Source organism: Vespa mandarinia, chromosome 6 (assembly GCF_050613455.1).
Source record: "Vespa mandarinia isolate Hongniang chromosome 6, ASM5061345v1, whole genome shotgun sequence".
NCBI classification, from domain to species: domain Eukaryota; kingdom Metazoa; phylum Arthropoda; class Insecta; order Hymenoptera; family Vespidae; genus Vespa; species Vespa mandarinia.
This window is the reverse complement of record NC_140815.1, coordinates 1,803,876-1,824,986: the sequence shown is the minus strand read 5'-3', so window position 1 is coordinate 1,824,986 and position 21,111 is coordinate 1,803,876. Positions and strand designations below refer to the sequence as shown.

The following is a 21,111-nucleotide window of genomic DNA, read 5'->3' as shown; positions in this document are numbered from 1 at the left end:
CCCTGTAAAGGTATTTTGAGTTTCGATAATTTCGATAAAGTTTCGATCACTTTTGTTTTATCTATGCACAACGATCGTTTGTAATAATTAATAATAATAAAGATAATAATGTTAATAATAATAATAATAATATTATTATTAATAATAATAATAATAATGATAATCATAATAATTAATAATAGTACTGATGATGATGACGATGATCATAATTTTTCATAATAATAATCACGACTCGAATACGCTATCGATCACTCTCCGAATATAGGTACAATAATTTTTTATCTTCTTCACTATACTCCTTCGGTTCTCAATTGCATTCCACATTAATGATCGCTTAGGTCGTCGTATATCTATACATATACATATACATATATATATTTATATATAATTTATAAAATGAAAATAGGTACAATTTTGGACGCTTTTCTTTATCGAAAAAACGCTCCGAATATTTAGCTTTTTTTTTTTTTATATCCCCTTAGTAATACCCATCGGTTGCGATTTCTAGTTCATTTGGTAGTAAAATTTTGTTTATATTTTCTCACTCATTCTTATTCGCTCGTTCACTCTCTCTTTTTCACGCATGTATGTACGCTCTTTTTTGTTTCTTTTTTTTTTTTTTCGTTTTTTACTCTTTTACACACATATTCCTTTTTATCTATCCGTTTCAGTATCCTTCTTAAAACATCCGCTTTTATTTTCTTTTCTTTCCTTTTCCTTTTATTTCTTTTTCGTTTCCTTTCATCGGAATAAATTCCGTTCGATATACATTAGCAGTTCGAAAATCAATCCATTTTTCTTTTCAGAAGAAAATTTAGCAATCTCAAAACAGCCTAATACACACTCACAATTTTTCGCGATTAATTTCTAAAAGACGTACTTAAATTTAGGTTCGCCGGTGGCGCGCGCACGTCCGGCAAACGATGAACGATCTTACGTGTTCGCGGAATTTCGGACGAGGAGAAGGGAGTCACTCTCACTATCTTATCGCGTTTATTATTATTATTATTTATTAATATTATTACTTTTTTTTCTTTTTCATTAAATATTAATTTTTATCGTGGGATACCGTGTGTCGCAATGCCTCTCCTTAATAATATTTACACTTATCGTTAATTAATGATTTTAGGTTTTTTTTGCTACGGCGCAGCCTCCACCTCGTCCTTTATTATTCATCGTTGACACTATTGAGAAAGCTGGCTACTCCGCAAAAGTGTCAAAAGCGGATGCCGCGAAAGATCGTTCAGCCGGAAGACGCGTGAGACCGGCCGACTATCTTCATCTTCTTTTTTCTTTCCTCTCTCTCTCTTTTTTTTTTTCTTTTATCTTTATGGTTCGGTTTTCTTTTTACCTCCGCGCAATTATCGACAGATAAATCGGCCTCTTAATTTCGTGGGAAGGATCTTCTTTGTTATGCGTGTCGCACTGAGTTGCCATCCTATCTAGTTTATAGTATATCCCTACCCTAAGTTTTCTCTATAATTATTATGTATCTATAACAAAACGCGCAGCTTCCAACGTATGCCTCTTAGTTAGTTTTTATCCCCCTTATTCTTATTCTTCTTAATATGGAAAAAATAAATCTTTTTTGTTTGCGTTATTTTGTTTTCGGAAGGTCCTTCTCGCGAACGCAATGAAGTCGATTTTCTGTATGATCTGATTCGCTCGTTTTCACTCTCCTTTCTTTTTTTCTCAATCCTATATTTAACAAGAGATTTTACAAAACGGTGCTTTTTCGTCAAAACGTCGATGCGCAGTGTTCAATAGACGAATAGATTTTTGATTGACTTTCTTATATCTAACAATATTGGTAATAATAATAATAATAATGATGATAATAATAATAATAATAATAATAATAATAATAATAATAATAATAATAATAATGTTAATAATAATAATAATAGTACTATAATTTATCGAAAGTAATATTTTTAGAATCATTAATTTGATATGTTCGCATATCGATCGAAAGATTTGCCTTCGAGATATCTCTCCGTACGTCTTGATGTTTCGTCGAAATCTCATTTTTCTTTTATTTTTTTTTTCTATTTTTTTTTTCGTTTAAATTATTTTCGTTTAAATCTTTTGAATTCAATTACTTTTTTTTTTAATTGTTTGTTTTTCTTTTCCTTTTTTTTCAACGACAATGCAGATCGATATCTCGAAAATAGCGTTCTTCGACTCTTCGAAAGACTATTTTTTGTGCTGTCGTAACCTAAATTTTAAACGTTCATTCCTCATACAAAAGAACGTTTTCGATACATCGTAATATTACGATAGTCCGAAGCGTAATTTTCGATATATTATTACGTCAAGTTATATCGAACACTGCCTACACACGTGTAAAAGTTTTGAATCATGAACAATGAATTTCGAATTTTTCCTCGCTCTCTTATTATGTATCACTCTTTCTCTATTGTTCATAAAAATGCGGAGGTGCTTCTCCTTGTTTCAAAAAGTAATGGTGTTTATAAAAAAAAAAGGAAAGAATTAGTTCCTAGACATGTGAATTTTTTCATTCAAAAAGATTATTAATCGCGAGTGTTTTATATTCCCCGTTTCTTTTTTCTTTTTCTCGTGTCCTTAATGATTTGCCTTTAGACCATTCTCACTCTATCTCTTTCGCTCGCTCAAAATTTATCGCGTCACGATTATCGAAAAATTCTCGTCACTTCCTGAAATATTACAGACATATACGTGTATATATATATATTTATATATATTTCGTAATCATTATTAGAAAATTCTACACAATGCGGAACTCATTCGTAACCGAAAGAGATTGGTGAGTTAACGCCCGATACTTTTTTAAACCTTTTTCTCTCTTTCTCTCTCTCTCTCTCTTTCATCTTCTCTATCTTTCATTCGTTTTCTCTCTCTCTCTCTCTCTCTCTCACTCTCGCACACAAATGAATCAGATATCCTTTCACAAACATACTCTCTCTTTCTTACTCTCTCTTTCACTCTCTCTTTCTCTCTCTCTCTCTCTCTCTCTTTCTCTCTCTCTCTCTCTCTCTCTCTTTCTCTCTTTCTCTCTCACGTACACATTTATTATTCTTAATGATTGTTTCCTAGGTACTTTTTTCCTTTCGTACATATTTTTTTTCTTTTATTTTTTTTGCGCGTCAATTATTTCCAAAAGTTAGTTAGAAATTGTGTACAAGCTGCTCGCTACGTACATGGCGCTTGGAGGATCCTACGTATAGTCTTTTCTATTTCTTATTCTCTCTTATTTGTCGTCGCGGTCATTCAGAAAAAGGAAAGAAATTTCTCGCCGGACGTAGTTGTCACGAGGGACAAATAGAAACATTTTGACCCTCGGCTTATCATAGCCCTTCTGGATATTAACCTTCCTCTGTTCATTATCACTAATCGCACGCCCCTTTTATCGTCTCGATGAGTCGACATTGTTAGCCAGTGCTGTAAAAAACATATTGAAATTTGTCCAAGCAGGAAGGTTCTTTTTTTGGTCGTTATCCGAAAATGGCCTCTTCTCGATGAAAAGAAAGCTTGCATCTTTTTTTATTTCTCTCTTTCTTACTCTCTCTCTCTCTCTCTCTCTCTCTCTCTCTCTCTCCTACTCTCTCTATTTTTTTGTTCTGTCGCCAGTAGATATAGTTTTGGTATCTTTTATATATTAACTCCTATCATTCTCTCTTTTATCTATTTTCCATCTTCTCTTTTTTTCTTTTTCTTTTTCTTTTTTATTACGCCGAGAGGATATCGTTTTTGAGAAAAAAACTGCACTCATTGGCGCGTCTCTTGGTCGACGTGGTTGTTTGTGCGACATTACGAGACGAGGGGCAATAGAAACAGTCACCTCGCTCGCCGATCGACAATAGGGTCGCATTTTGAAAAAGTCGATAGCGATAACTAATAATAGTTGTATGTAATAGTAGCAAATAGAGTCAATGAATAATAACTAAGAGTGATAACTGATAACGAAGAACGAGAAATCGGGAATGCGGAGATATATATATATATATATATATATATATATATACATATATGCGATTTTTGTTTTGATACGTTCTTCTATTCAAAGGATGAATAAGTATGAGATCATCAATCATATTTTAGTTCTTTGAAATTATTCTTTATACTTTTAGATTATTGATGATCTTTGATCGAATTAGCATACGAAACGTTGCTCTCGAATTCCCGATGTCTCGCACACAAGATAATATGGGGTAACGATTATTCTTTTTCTTTCTTCTTTTTTTTCTTTTTCCTTTTTCTTTTTCTTAAATGCATATGTTCTAAAAAATTCAGTAAGACAATAGTTAGCGTATTTTAAAGATTTCGTACATTTTTTTTGGGCTACTGATCGCGAAATTTGATTTAAATGAGCCATCTTAAAAGAAATAAATCAAAAACAAAACCGATAATAACGGATATAAATTGGAAAACTAAATTTTAATTACATTTCAATTGCCTAAAAAAAAAGAAAAACACGTATAACAGAAAGCTTGCAACATGGTTTCTTTCTTTCTCTTTTTTTTTTAAAGCGTGCTGAACAGATAACATAATTATATAATGATAATGTTAATGATAATGATAATAATAAAAATAATAATAATAATAAAAATAATAATAATAATAATAATAATAATAGCAATAGTAGTAATAATAGTAATAATAGTAATAATAGTAATAATAATAATAATAATAATAATAATGATAATAATAATAATAATCATAATAATAATAGTAATAATAATAATAATAGTAATAATAGTAATAATAATATAATAATAATAATAATAATAATAATAATCATAATAATAATAATAATAATATTAATAATAATATTAATAATAATAATAATAATAATAATAATAATAATAATAATAATAATAATAATAATAATAATAATAATAATAATAATAATAATAGTTTGTCTAATGATGGTAATGATGATAATGACGATGACAGTGGCAATAATAATAATAATTATAACGTTAGCGTTACTTAACAAAAGCTGTAGCAGTAAGTGTAATAGTACTAAGTAGTAGTGATGGTAGTGTCGACACTACGAGTTGTTATAGACGCGATAGTTACGCCACCTGTGCAACATGTGTTCGTTAAGGCATTAGAAATTTGTTATAGAATATACATATACATATACATATACATATACATATATATATATATATATGTATGTATGTATGTATAACATACACAGATGAAATAAAACACAAAATAAAAAGAAGAAATTTTTTTTATCTAACGAATTATTTTATAACATATATACGTTCCGAGAGATAAGAAACTTTAATTAAACTTTCTTATTCGATGAATCGATTAAATTTATGCTTCAGCATCTTTCTCTTTCTCTCATTCTACTAAAGAATAGTAACTAAAGAACCGTAGTTTTGTATACGTGTAAGTTAAATCGATTTACTTATAACTATGCGGGAGAGTTCAGACGATAGAAATCAAACCGCGTTTCTAATTTAATTAATCATTTAATAAACAATAAATCGATTGGAGTTAAGAATAACAGGGCAGTAGTGCTAATTAATTAATCAATTAATTAATTTATTATTAAAAAATATCTCTAGCTTGCTTCATCGTTTTTTTTAAACCAATTCTGACTAGCAAACATAACTTGACGAGATCGTTCACGTAATACCGCGCTCCTCGTTCGACTTTTCGACGGTCCATATTTGATTTTATTCTTTTCTTTTTCAACGACATCTATTATTTTAATTAATTACTTTCATTCAGACATAATCGATAGAACATAATAGGAACTTAACGTTTGGGACCTAAATTTAAACTATCAAGTGAAGTTTAACGCGGTGGCAGGTGAACGAAGACGTTCGAAAAGTAATCGAAGAGTATGTGAAAGAGAAGGAGGAGGGAGGTGTAAAAAGGGGGATGTAAAAAGGATATTATTTCATTGAAATTTTTATCGAATTTGTTCTTTTCTTTTCTTTTCTTTTTCTTTTTTCTTTCAAACGTAAAACAAAGACTTATCATTCAGTAAGCAAGTGACGATTGACGAGGAAAGGAAAATCTAAAAAGAAAATAAAAAGATTAGGCACGGTACTCTTCGACTCTCAACGAATAAAATTAAAATTGGTATACGTAAACGAGGGTAAGGAGGAACGTATCAGACATTTTCGATTTGTCTCTCTCGTCATCGACTAAAAGATAAGGAAAGAGACTTAAGAGAGTAGGTAAACGACGAAAGGAAAAGAAGGAATACGCTAGTGAAAGAGGTTTCTCTTCGTATCCGCCATTTTTCGATTGAACAATAAAATTTCTTTCCTTCTTCGAAAAGGTACTTATTTACTTCGAGAAAAAATATAAATGTTCTATTCTTTTACTTTTTACTCATTTATCTATTATTATTATCTTCTTTCTTTTGTTTTTTTTTGTTTTTTTTTGTTCTTTTTTTGTTTTTTTTTTTTTTAAAAGAAGAAACTACGATGATTATTGTCCTTTTAAACGTTTCAACGAAGCTTCAGACAATGAGAATGTGAATTCGAAGGATCATAGGAATTTAAACGAAATAAGACTAATCACGAACTAGCGTAATTACGAATGAGCTCATCTTCACAATCGTTTGCCTTTTTTAATGTCGTTTTCTTTTTTTGTCGCGGACAACAAAAAAAAAAAAAAGAAAAAATAAAATAAAGGAAAAAAGAAAAATCAAATAAGCGACGAGACAAAATAGTGACGTCGCGATAATATTCGCAACGAAAAATCTAAGACGAGGAACGCGTCTTCTTCTTTTCTTCGCGTTCTTCACCTACGTGAGACCAAACGCGGGCTTTACATAAATATTCGCCTAAATATAATAAATGTATAATAATATTTAACAAGCATTACCATGTGTGTACGTATATAAAGTGTACGTGTAGGTATGTCTGTAGGTAAAGTATTAGATATAAAAGAAAAGATACAAAAAAAAATAAAAATAAAGGAAAAGAAAATGGAAAGAACAAATGTAAAAAAAAGAAAAAAGAAGAAGAGGTGACAAAAAGAAAGAAGCGTTTTTTCATTAAAAAAAAAAAAAAAAAAAAAAAAGAAAAAGAAAAAAAAAGAAAAAAAAAGAAAAAAAAGAAAAAGATACAAAAAAAAATACAAAAATAAAACAACGTGGCCTTTTTGCTTCCTTTGCCATCGCATCTCATCGGTATTAAGCGTTACGCATATAAGGCTATAACATAAAAAATAATTCATATATTATGGCTTCGACGAATCGGGAAAATTTTTCACCTAGCCCTTGCACTCTTTTTTTTTTCTCTATCTTCATTCTTTCTTTCTTTCTTTTTTTTTTTATAGATATATACATATATATATATATATATATATATATATATATATATATACATATAGATTTATATATATATACTCTCTATAAAATACGCTTCCAATTGCCCCCAGTAAAGTTTATAATAATTATTAATACAACTAATAAATCGTAATGATATTAATGATAATGATAATAGTAGTAATAGTAATAATTGTAAGGATTAACCGCGGTATCGAATGGCTTGGTTCGCAAGACCGAGGCCTGATATCTTTCTGAATCATGATTCAGAAAAAAGAGGCCTCTGTTTCGTGGACCTTGCCTTAAGCGAATGGGGGTAGGTCGGGGGTTATTAACGGTTGCGGTTCGGTAGAAAAAGAAAAACTGAAAAACGCGACGGAACAACGATCGAAGCTTCTCGAAAGATTCATTCGCACCGTACATCCATTTTTTTGCAAATTTTTATTCTTTTTTGTATTTTCTTTCGGAAAGAGTGTCGTACGTTTTTTTTCTCTTTTCTTTCTTTCTTCCTTTCTTTCTTTCTTACTTTCTTACTTTCCTTCTTTTTTTTTTTTTTTTCTTTTTTTTTCTTCCTCATACAATGGAGATCGACCGTGTCATGGCCGACGTGTGATGTACAACGAAAAGAGGCTATGTTTTGTCAACAACGCGCGGATATATTCTTTCGGGTACGGTCCCGCTAGGCCGCGTATTTTGGAAATTGGCCGATTTTTCATTCCTTCTGTTTTTTCCGCCATCTCTTCTTACCCTTTAACTCCTGCTCTTGTTTCCTTTCTTGCGATCACTAAGAGCTCCTCCCGTTCTTTACTCTAACCGATTTTTTCTCCTTCCTTTTTTTCCCTTTCGTTTTGTTTAGTTTCATAGCATATGCTAAAATAAGTACCGATTTTCTCCGCAACGAGCTCTACTTGCTGCGGCTTTGTACCTTTTTTGACTAGAATCGAATTTCGAACGGGAGGCTTTCTGACTCTCTTTTTTTCTCGCTTTCTCTCTCTTTCTCTTTCTTTCTCTTTCTTGAATGATTTACGGCGAGCCAGCGGGACCGGAAGTGCGTCGGTGTGTTTGCCCAAAAGGGGACTTCGACCAAACTCAATCGATACCATTAAAGATGCCATGGGTCCGTTTGTCTTGCCAAATCAATCGAAATTTCGAACGATCCAATCTGAGAATCGTCGCGAATCGTGAAAGGCAGAACAAGGGAGCGCCAACGAAATAAACGATAATATGCGCTGTATTAAACGGTAACTAACTGTACATAAAAGTCTTCAAAATGTTTAACTCAACGTTCGCACCTTTTCGATCGTCGTGGCTCAGGCATGGCTCCTCTCATCCATTTTATACAAAGTATTCTATACAATTTTCTATTTTTCTTTTTTTTTTTTTGTTTTTTTTTCTTCTATCACAATTACTGTCAATGCTTTCCGTGAATTTTTCAGATCTTTGAGTTTGATAAAACAAAAAGTAAATGTATTTTAATCCAAATTAATTAACCCGAAAGAGATCATACTTGATATGTCAAATATTTTCGAAATTTGAAATAGTTGATAATAATAATAATAATAATAAAAAGAAAAATACAAAAAGAAAGAATTTGATCAAAAATTTTTCTGTTATTGGACGAGGAGACGTGCCCAAAAGGGCGATCACGTAATCGAGACATCGCGAACGAACTTGAAACAACGCGTACATGTGAAACTGAGGAGGATTGGTGTGTCGAGGGTATGTCATCCTTTCGAGGAATATGAGCGGATGATTTTTAGGTGGCCAGTGGGGGTGGGTGGTAGGGGGTTTTATTTTGTGTTGAAAGCAACGCCATAAGTGAAATAACTCAAGGCTGCACTGGAAAGATCAATTGAAATAACGACAGGATAGAACCTGAACGCGCGTCACACACTTTTTTTTCGATCGTTCGTGCTCTCGACGAGAGGGAAACACGTAGGCTACATACGCGAGAGTGAAGTGGCTCGCACGTTCAGGCACCCTCTTATCCGGGTCCGAGTCCCAAAGTCCTCTATTTTCCTATCCGTAGTGAGTGCCTACGCGATTTATTTAATAAGTAATGAGCGATACTGTGCGATCGCTTGACGCTTACATACTCTTGAGTACGGATGTTTCTATGTTTCTTGTGTTATTATTTTCCCCTTTGTATCATCGCGTGCTCGTGTTCCTGTTGTGTGTTACACGTTGGATATGTAGATACGTTTTTTACGTAATTACACGTGTTCCAGTGTATGTATGTTTGTGTATGTATGTTTGCATGTATGTATGTATGCAAGTGTATACGTATGCATTCTGCTTAACTGTTAATTAAGTCGACTTGACAAATGGTTACGGTACTGTTATTAATTAATCATATTGATTGGTTAAATATGGCTCCACCGTGCAATCGTTTTTAAACTCACTCTTTCTCTCTCTCTCTCTTCTTATCTCTCTCTTCCTCTCTCCCTATCTCCCTCTTTCTCTATCTCTCGCTCTTTCTCCTCTCTAAACTATCTATTTTATTTATAAAATTGTTCCTTTTCTTGTTCTATATCCATCCAACTTCTTTCCCTTCCTTTCCTCTATTGGAGTATACAATGTACACGTTGGCTAAACTACGGACACTTAGTACACTTATTATCATATTTATCTGTTAAATGCTGATTGTATCTCTGATCTCGCGGACGGTGGATGGCGTCGAAACGACGGATTCGGTAGGACGGGTAGATGGGAGGGTATTTCGAAGTATTTTCCTTTCGATCCAAATTTTCGATCCATCCGTCATTTTGTGAATTTACTGAATTGAATCGACCTGCTTAGTGAATTTTTTTTGGATTAGTAATGACGATGGAGGGTAAGAGGTGAAATTGGCGGGAAGGGAACTGCACGCGAAATGAATCCGGTGTTTCCGGTCGTTCCACTGCACGGTGGTGTACGACGATACTGTAGACACTGAAAAAGACCACGTGCTTCCTGTATACTTACTTAGTTAATTGTTTACTGCGGTACACTGTAATTACTGTTCTACCATAACACTACTAATTGTGAGTTATACTTGAAAACGTTCGTTTAATGTAACGGAAAACCCTGACGAAGGCACCCACTCAACGGACGGTTATGTGTCATCATCGATTTCATTTTAGGCCTTATTTATGTTTCATCCGTTTGTTTTTTCTGTGTGTATGCTTTCTTTTTATACTCATTTGTTTGATACGTCTATCGTCTGATTGATTAATTGTCTCTAAATTGTATTGTTTTGCGATCGGACTCGGTCTTTCACCTCGGATACGAATGGAGAGGGTTCACTAAGGGATACAAGGGAGAAAAAACACATTCTCGTTAACGAAAACTTGGAGAATATTTTGAAAAAGAGTATCGCCCGTCACGAAGGCACCGCGTTCGTCAGAATCACGAGGCCTTCAGTGACGGACCCACGCGATGACTCCGAACGCTCGTCATCGTCGAGAATCGCAGTTGTTGTTGGTCGTCCGAATGAAAAAGGCAGTTGCCACTCCTTTGGATGTTATTTTTGCTAATATTTTTTCCCAAGCGATATGATACGATTTTTATCCGTCCTGGATAGTGGGCGAAATTTTTTTTCTTCTTTTTCTTTTTCCTCCTCCTTCTCCTGCTATTTTTCTTTCCGCGCCAAATATATTATTTTCTTTTGGTATATATTTAGTATACCTAAATTTTGATATGTTATCGCTCACTGATCGAGAATTTTTTCAAAAATTTATTTTAAATTTTATTACACGATGTATTAAGCTTCATCAAATTGCATTCGAATTTATTAGATCATCAGTTTAGATTCGAATTAAAATTAGATAAAATCGAAATTAAGGACGGATTTGTTCGGTCGTCGACGATATAGAGGTTGGAGTCACCGCCTTATAACGACTATGGCTCTTCATTTATATAGTGGACATTGAAACAACTTATTCCGGTTTTTAATCACGGAGGCTCGGTCAAGGTCACCGCGTGAAAACGCGAATGCCGCCGAGGCGCTCGCACTGCTAGACTGTCGGTTTTATCATATGCTGCGCACTTACGATACACACTGCCACGAATATACACATACGTCATTCGCCCTTTTTTTCGATTTGAAATCAGCGATCTCGATCGTACGCGATATTCGTCGTGAGATTATTTCATTAAAAAATTAAAACCCGATCGAAAACAAACCAACGGTTTTTGCTTGTAAAGCCGTACTCGAACAACGGCTCCTACAACGCCGCTGCCACTTCCTAGGTCGTCTTATTTAATAGCGCCTTTCTTCTCCTTCGACTTCTTATTCTTCTTCTTTTATCTTCTTCATCTTTATCTTTTCTTCGTTTATTTTATTTTATTTTTTATTCTTTTTGTGATATATATATATATATATGTATACATATATGTATGTATATATATATATTATGGAACAGACAGTTCACTAGATTATACCGAGATGCCGTAAGTCTCTCTCATGACGATTATATCATTCTCATTCTTTTCTTTCTTCCTTTCCTTTTATCCATTCATATTTTTGTCCATTGGACTATTTTGCGGCACCTCATTGTCTGTCCATCATCAGGATCGAAACTCTTCAAGAAGAAGAGTTCGTTCGTATCATTGCCGGGTTTTCTATCGTCAAGTCCGGGGGACCATGGAGATCGCACGGGATTCCGTGCAAGCTCATTCATCATCGGTTCTGCATCCAAACGTATGCCAAAGGCCGCGAATGTTTTCTTACTGATTCATTTAATTTTTTTTTCTATTATTCAAAACATTAGCTTTATGTGTTTTTTTTTCTTGATTTGTTTTTTATTTTTTTTATTTTTCTTTTGCTCGAGCCACCGTGAAGCTTTTTTCATCGGTGGTATGGATCCTTTCCACCTGGAAGGATGGTCCGATTCAAATATCCTCCAACGAATCCATTCCAGACGGATCGGTGCGATATTCCGAATTGTCGCATGAAAATATCGTATAAATATAGATATAATGTTGGGCCGAATATGTTTTAATTGTTGCTTTGCCACGTTAAGCTTTCTTGAAATTATTATTTTTCTATTACTTTTCTTTTTTTGCTTTTTTTTTTCTTTTTCTTCTTTTGCCGTTTAAAACTCACACGAAAAATTTCCTTTTTTGGACAATTTACAAAATCAATTGGCTTTACATATCCGTAGCATGTGTATTTATTATGTGTACGAAGTGTAGATATAGTGTAAGAGTTCGTCGAGCGTGTAATAAGAATGTGTTTATGTGTACAGGGCTCTCCTTACCAATTGCTGTGCGTGTATTTGTGTCCGATGTATTCGGGTAATTGCTCGTGTTCCTCTGTTGCTGTAGTTGTAATCTGTGCTTGTTGTGAATTGTTCCTTGTCGAGAATACCAATTCTACCGCGGGCGTTCCCATTGATTGACGTGGGCGTCGCTCAACCCTGAAACGTCGTTTGCACTGGAGACGTTACCGCGGATTTTTGCATTTATTCGTTAAGTCGAGTCGTATTTGTAGTGTGTATGCGCTGGGAGTATGCACCAGCGCATCCGGGCTATGGCAAGTTTTAGATTATTTAAACATTTAGCAAATTTACATGAAAGAGATTAAGATTATGGTTAGGGTCGGTTTTGCAGGGTCTCGCCGCGTAGACTCGCCTCAGATAATTTACATATTTGTCTGTCTGTTTGTTTTTCTCTCTCTCTCTCTTTATATATATCTCTCTCTCCCTCTTCCTCTCTCTCTCTCTTTCTTTTTTTCTTTCTTCATTTCTTAGCGTGATAATCGGGTTTGTCTTCTTCTCGTTGAGCTAGACTAGAATTAAGTCTAGTTGGTTCGCACAAGGACCGTTTTAACCTTTCGGGTTCGTATGCTCTCCCATTCTCCGTTTCCCTCACTTTTCGAAGATTCGTATTTACCTACTGGCCCGAGTTTGATAAGTATAACGGTAATCCCCTGTGAACAATTAAACGAGAAAGAAGATCGTTGCCCGTTTATATGGAAGAGGATGGAGGAGCTAGAGAGAGCACATTACAAATGGAGCGAATGCTGCTCGCGAGCGCTGCGCCACCGACCCGCTTATTAGTTACGGGCATATGTAAATCAATATATTTGTAAATTATTTTTTTGTGCTTTTTTTTAGCGGCACATCATTCTCCCACCTCTTTTTGAAAAAGGTGGACGCTCTGACGTGCGCGCTTATTTTTATCATTTATCTGCGCTTATTCCTGCTTCGATTACAGAACATACACTACTAGAGCTATTGTAATGTTGTGTGCTTTTCATTGTGTTTATTTATTTATTTATTTTTTTTTTAGCTTTTCTTTCGCGTTATTATTATTAGCGTTTATTTATTTATTTATTTTTTATTATTTTTTTTGCGTTACTTCTTATTATTTTCATTTAATTTTAAATTATGATACAACGTTCGCGGGGCACGGGCCGGCGCCTCGGGAATTCCTCCTTCTCGCGCGGAGATGTGTGTGATTGATATTTATTATGCTTCTTTTTTTTCTTTCTCACTCTCTATTATTATTTTTCGGGTGGGGTGGGGGTGATGGTTTTTAGAGGTTGGACGGGGATAGTGGCTGTCAGATTAACGGTTCGAAAAGGTTAGGTGGGTAGCGGGGAAAATTTCAATTGGCTGCCCCGTTCGAATGTGTGTGTGTGCGCTTGTTCTCTAACTTATATATTTTTTTTCTTTCTCGTTACTTTTGCATTCAACATGAAAAAGCAACCCTCGGCGCACGGCAGGATGCACCGTTTTTCTTTTTTTTTTTTTTTTTAAATTATTTATTATTATCTTTTTTGTTGAAAAATCTCGCCTGTCAATCGTTTCATGGGTCCACGGTGCGTGTGCTCGCGTCCATGAAGGATTTTGACGTGGGTGGTTAGAGTGGTATAGTGTTTTTTGTATTGTTGCTGTTGTTCTATATCTTTTGTGATGGTGATGGTGGTGATAAATGGTACTGCTTTTTTGATTTTATCGTTTTTTCTTTGTTTTCTAACCTTTTTTCTTTTTTGTATCATTTCGAAAGCTTCTCATTTTTTTCTTTTCTCTTTTCACTTTTTTCTCTTTTTCTTTTTTCTTTTTTTTTTTGTTTTTGTTTTGCTTTTGTTTTCCTGCACTCTTATCGTATTGTTTTGTGCACCTATTTTATTTTCTTTCTCTTTTTTCCTTCGTGGATTTTTCTTAGGGACCGTAAAAATCAAGTTCTTTATTGTTTTTACTCTAATCTTTTTGAAATGATTTTTGTAATTGTTGGGATTTGTCGGTCGATGATGTTCGTTTTTTCTTTTTTTTATCTTTCTTTCTTTCTTTCTTTTTTTGGTTGATTATCGTTACACATATATATCTTTTGTATGAAAGCGAAGTCATTCAAAAATTTCTGATCGGATCGTGTTCTTTCTATGTGGTATTTCTTTTTTCTTTTTTTCTCTTTTCCGTTTGGTTTATCTAAATCTCAACTTTGTGCCCTCGAAGCTAAGTTCGTTCGCACTCTCGTTCATGCACATTCGCTTCAACCTTTCAAAAATTTCGCAACCTTCAAGTCATGTTCAAAGAACACAACTTAAATGACATTGCAGTTAAAATGACATCCACAAATCTTTCATGCCGATCAACCCAACGCTCTCGCTCTTTCTTTCTCTCTCCCTCTCTCTCTCTCTCTCTCTCTCTCTCTCTCTCTCTTTTTCTTTCTTTCCCTATAATTAACGAATTTTCGTTTATATTTCAATACGTGCATGACAAACGATGTTAAAAAATAATTCGTGATCTTTGCTTCGTCCCAAATATAAAACAGCGTTACGTTGTTTCTTTTGTCACTCTATCTAAACGGTCGGTCCGATTATCTTTATCGATGGTGAGTAAAACCGAATGTTGGTCCCTAGCCCGAAGTCAGAGAAAAAAAAAATATATATGTATATATATATATATATATATATATATATATATATATATATATATATATATAGAATTCTCATCGGTGCCGAGTTGTGCAAGAGTAATATGATAATGCCGAAAGTTGTTGTTCGAGTTGGTAATGTTGTTTTAGCATAGCTGTACAATCCATCGCAAGGCTATCTTTGTGTGTCTGTGTATGTGTATATATGTGTGTATCTGTGTGTATGCATAAGTGTGTAAGTGTTAGTATAAGTGTAAGTATATGCATAGGCGCGTGTCGCGCGTGAGAGTATCGGTGTCGAGAAAAAAAAAGAATTTCCCGATCAGCGACGCTCGGCTCGCAGAGCGTTCCTTTTAAGATTACCGCCATTTGTTCCAAGACGAGCGTAAGAGGATAATCCGAATAGGAACGCTCATCGACGTCCAGGCGTACACCGACGACGAACAGAAGCTCTGGTTCGATAAAAACGATTATCGTTGGTTGCATGAACGAGGTGTATGCACTCGTCCAGCTTTAGGTATTTACATAGAAACTAACCCTATTTCGCATTATGTACTTCCTTTAAGTTTACCAGTAAATTCTCAGTTTATGCTTGTGATATCAAGGTGTATTTACATACTACTTAATCCGAGGAAAAAACGCCCTGTAACGTAAAAATTCTTTATAATAAGAACGACCAATGATCGACCCGCGATCGCTCAGCGCGAGACTCGGGAAACGAAATTTACTTTTTCTTTTTATCCTGTTAATCTTTTTTTTTCGTGCTTTTAATTTTTGTTTCTCCATTCTCGTGTGTGCTCATTTTTTGGATTTCTTTTTATTTTCTTTTTTTTCTTTTTTTCTTTTTATTCTCGTTATACGCCGCGCTTTGGTCTATCGAGTTAATTTAGGGGCACGTTTGATCGAAAAAATTGTTTTCCTTTATTTTATATTTTTAACGAGACGCAAAATTGTTTCTTGACCGCGGCGCGAGATCGTCGAAAGTTTCGATATCTCCGGAGTCTCGCGCGCGAGGCGGGTTCGATTGTAAAATGTAGCTTTGACGATGAATCCTTTAGCGATCTTTTCTTTTCTCGTCCCGGATGGTGAAAAAAGCCTGTTTACCCGGCGGCTTTTCTTGGCGCGTGTCTTTTACGTTCAACGAAGATGACGACGTTAGGCTATACTTTCGTAATTGGCGAACAAAGGGACTTGACGGGAACAAGTTCCTTGAAAAGGGAAAATGAGAGAGACACCAAAACCCGACGTTATTTCATTCTAGATTTAACATAAAAATTAAAATCGATCGATTCCCTTCTTTAGATGGGTTTTTTTTCCTGTCTCCTCTGACTTTTTATAATTTTCATTTCTTTTCTTCTCTTTTTTCCTTTTTTCATTCTCGTGTCCACGGTATTAAATTATAGGGCATTAACGAATTTCTTTGAGAAATTTTGTTGCACCGAAATAGTTCTTCGAAAAAAAAATTTCTTTCTCCGTCAAGAAAACTCGTGAGTAAATATATATCTATATATATTTTTTTTACCAAATCAAATCGTGGAAGAAACAACAAAAGCGGGAGATACTATCAGGTAGTAAGTTACGAGCCGGTAAAGAACGAAAAGTCTCGTCGAGAGTCTCCGAATGGGGGCCAACAACAACAATAACAATAACAACAACAACGCGGTTCGACGTATGTCAAGGGGAGAGGAAAGAGATTATTATATTCGGCACGCTACCATTCGTTTCCGCACTCTACTAGTTCCGCGATTGTCAGTCAAAGAAACGAAGTTGAACGTCTTCTGACAATGAGTCGAATCTTATCGCGCCTCTTTTGTACTTCCGATCCGTTTTAATTTTTAATCAACCCTCTATATACTTATTTATTATTATTCCGAATAATTACCGTTACCGTCGGCATTGATTTTTCTTTTTCTTTTTTTTCTTTTTGTCGTCTGTTTTTTTTCTCGTTTTTTTTTTGTCCGAAAGAGGGCTCCGTTTATCTTTTATTTTCACTTTTTGTAGGTCTTATTATCATTATCATTATTATTATTATCTCCCGCTTTCGAACATTGTTACGTCCGCGAATGATTATCATTGTAAAATTCAGTTTCGTTATCTCGTCGATTTAGCGCATAAACCGTCAATATTCGTCTTATAATCGAAATTGCCGAAAGAAATCCCATCGAAAGTACGGACGATCCACGATATATTATTTTTTATTTTGTTATTTTTCTTTTTTAAATGACATGAGATTGGAAACTAGATCGAAAGATTTGTTCATCCCGTGATGGTGAAGGTTTAGGTGAAGTAACATGAAAGGTTAAATAGGATTCTAAAGTATGAATGGTCGCCTTTTGAAAAGGTCAAAGGAGGTTGGCTCGAGTTATTTTTTCCTATAGTTCGCTCCATGGTCAAAACGTACGGACTTTTTACGATACACTTTCATCATCCTTTCGTCATCCTCATCTTCGTATTATTTTTTTCTCTCATCCATTTCTCTTCTTATTCGTCTTTATTTTATTCTTTTTCGTTTTTTCTTTTGTTCAATCTCCTTTCTTCCTAAGTATTGCGAGAACGTAACGGTATATTGCAAGTAAAAGTTCGAAACGACGCAAGTGCTTTACGCGTTCAGATATATTACCCGGAAATAAAAAAATATTTCGCTTATAACGATCACAGGACCTCAGATTACCTGAAGCACGTCATTCTAAAATCTCAAACGCTCCGCTTTTTTTTTTTTAATCTTCACGCATTCGTTCTCTTCCTTGATGCTCACGAAGCATTCTCATTTGCTCGATTCTAACATTCGCACTACGTGCGCATCCGTGCGTTTACGCGTCGTTTCCAATTTCGTCGCCTCATTCATCGATCTCTTTCACTCGTTCTTTCTTTCGTTATTGCTTCTGTCTCTGTTTCTCTTTCACTCGTAGATTCATACTCATTCTCGCTAACTCTCATTCATTCTCTCTCTTTCTCTCTTTTTCCCAATCATTCTTCGTATTTATACATTTTCTCGGCGAAGATACTTGGAATCGCATAAAATCGCACAGATGCGCTCGCCTCATTCGCACGAAATTTCTCTTTCGCCTAACTATCCTAGTCTCATAGACCCTATATTCATTATTTATAATATTTATATATATAATATATATATAATATTTAGCATTTAGTTTTTTTTTTATTTATCTCTTCATCATCATCTCGAGCGTGCTCGCACACGAAAAACGTTCGTTCGCATTCACGCTCAAATTTTTTTTTTTGTTCATTTTAAAATGTGTGTTTTGCGTGCTTTACTCGGGTGACTTTCTACTCTTTCTCTCTCTCTCTTTCTCTCTCTCTCTTTCACACACTCTCTCTTTCTCGCTCTCTCTCTCTCCCTCTCTTTCTCTCTTTTCGCACCCGTGCACTATTCTTTTCTTTTTTTTTCTTTTTTGTTTCTCTTCGCTTCTTCCATCATACTCTTCATACTCTGTATGTATATATAATATATATAATATAACTGTTTGTAATAATTATATTTTGTTTGTCCGCTTACGAGCTAATAGTTTTCGTGCTATCACGAGCACAAGTTGCGCGCATTTTTTTTCTTCAAGAGTTTACACAGTACGTATGTGTGTATATGTGTGTATATATATATATATGTATGTGTGTGTGTTTATTTATGTGTATCTTACCAGTAACTGTATTTTCAGTATGTGCTTAATGTGTACAGAGTGTGTCCTACCAAATGTCTATATGTGCGTGTGTGGTTATATGCGTGTGATGCGTTCCCCATTTGTCCACGCTATATTAGCGTGTGTATATATATATATATATATATACGTGTGTGTGTGCCTGTATGTGTGTGTGTGTGTGTGTGAATCTCTGCGTGTGTGTTTATCACTAACGTTCTTTCACACTCGTTTGCATTGTTTTTCGGGAACGCGACACGCTCGTTGAGAAACACGTTCGGCCCTCCTATTTTCTTTCTTCTCTTCACGGAGTTTAATTGTGTGTATGCGTGTATATAATATGTGTGCTTTCACGTAGCCGTAAGCGTGAATTACGATTACGAGGAGAAGGGTTTATCTCTCGCTCGAAAGAGTGCTGCGACCGATCTTCTCATCGTTTTGTCGACGCACGTATACGTGTACGGCGGTTTCACTCCGACTCTATCCATTTTCTTTCTATTTTTCATCTGTGTTTCTGTGTGTATCGCGTGTTATTCGTCTTCTTAAACGTTACAGGAGATTAAGATTAAGGGAACCTTGAGACTGGCTTGTATGTATACATACATACATAGATACATGTACATACATATGTATATAAATATAAATATATATATATATATATGTATATATACATATACATATATAATGACCAATGTTCGTGCGGACATTATATATACATGTATATATATATATATATGTATATATAAATATATAAATATACATATAGCTCGGTTGTTGAACCGCGAATCGGACTTGAGGATCACTTGATCATGTGAATTCTCGTTGACCGTCGTTATGGCTCTTGTACTAAAAAAAGTCATATAAGTACCGCGTCACACGTCCTCAAGGCAATACGGAACGCGACCGACTGACGAGGAGTGGTCGTGTTAGTACACACAACGAGGACGAGTCGAACGACTACGGTCTTCCATTCATTCATTATGGCACGTTTCGGGTGACGACACAAGGTCGTAACGGTGGCGACGCGTACCTGTGATCCCAGAGGATCTTAAAGTAGAAGAGGATAGAGTTAGTATTATCTTCTATAGTTGCAGAATCTTCTATATTGCAGTACAATCGGTATCATTCGCGATTTGAGAAAAGGGTCGGCGGAAGACGACCCGAGAACGTCCATTTTTTTACACGCGAAAACACCAATAACATAGCACTCTCTGTTTTTCTTCTTTCTATCTTTCTATTTCCATCTCTCTTTCTCTCTCTCTCTCTCTCTCTTCTCTCTCTCTCTCTCTCTCTCTCTCTGTCTCTCTTCTTTTCTGGTGTCGCGTACACGACGTTCTCGATCGAGATCAGTACATTTGTTTTTTTTCTTTTTTTTTTTTTGTTTAGGACCGAAATAGGAACAGCGTGTACGACGCGAGGAACATCGTAAAAGTCGGAGGCAAGCGTCGCCACTGTTACGTCGAATCGACACCGTGCAACGGATTAGCCGTACCTACATCTCTAATATCGTCTCCGATAGATCATTTGAATCGAACGGAGTATCGAGTTTCAATACGGCTAAACAAGTTCGGCTCGTTGATCTCGCGAGATTCGCGAAAACTAACGGAGTTCGGGCCGTGTTTTTCTTGAAAAACAATCGTCCGGTCCGCCTACGAAGTCTTTTATTTCAAACTTCCACGCGCTTTTTCTTTCGTTTATTTTTCATTTTCATACTGCTGAGACGTTGAGCGAATTCGTTGATGACCGCACTTGAACGCACCGCTTTTTACGCGTTTTCAGCATTACCGAGCATGTCTTCTACTTTCCTCTTGACACCTCGATCCTCTTGATGATGTTGCTGATGCTGGTGATGGCCGATGCCGGACGAGCTCTGCTGCTGATGATTATTTAAAGGTGTCAAGCGTTCCGGCGCTTGTTGTTGATGTTGCTGTTGTTGTTGCTGCTGCTGCTGTTGGTTCATACGCTCGACTTGCTGCAGAGCCGTCTGCTCTTGCGTCCAAGGGGTCCACTCGTCTCAGTAGTAACTGAACTTTCATGGTTGCTGATTATTTTGTTGATTGACTACCTGCTGGATGGTAAAACTCAGGGCGCGTGGGTCACCGTGAAGCCTTAGGGCTTGCTCTAATCGTTGCTCCTGTAGGCGTAGAGCTTCCCCTATTACAGACATATGCCAAGACGTTAATTATATTTTTAACAGATATTGTTAGATTATAAGACGGAATCAATAAAGATGATCATTTTTTTAAATAATTTGAAAAAAATCAAATTCGATTAGTTTCCTTCTTTCTTGATTATTCTTAATTCTGGAAACTT

The 21,111-nt window shown here is 35.2% G+C and overlaps 1 protein-coding gene and 1 long non-coding RNA gene across 12 annotated transcripts in view; both read right to left on the bottom strand.

The window, feature by feature from the left end:
* Nucleotides 1–4,842: 4,842 nt before the first annotated feature.
* Nucleotides 4,843–20,758, bottom strand: LOC146872927 (uncharacterized). Its single transcript, XR_014982304.1, has 2 exons — nt 20,584–20,758; nt 4,843–5,069 (listed from the first exon to the last, which is right to left on the bottom strand). It is a non-coding gene; the product is annotated as an uncharacterized LOC146872927 (long non-coding RNA).
* dati (zinc finger protein datilografo) overlaps nt 7,024–21,111 on the bottom strand; it is a 91,871-nt gene continuing 77,783 nt past the window's right edge. For all 11 annotated transcript variants that reach the window (XM_035864661.2, XM_085657867.1, XM_085657872.1 and 8 more), the window contains one exon: nt 7,024–20,952. In XM_035864661.2, the coding sequence (XP_035720554.1) occupies nt 20,831–20,952 (122 nt within the window). In that variant the 3' untranslated portion in view covers nt 7,024–20,830. The remainder of the gene's footprint in view (nt 20,953–21,111) is intronic.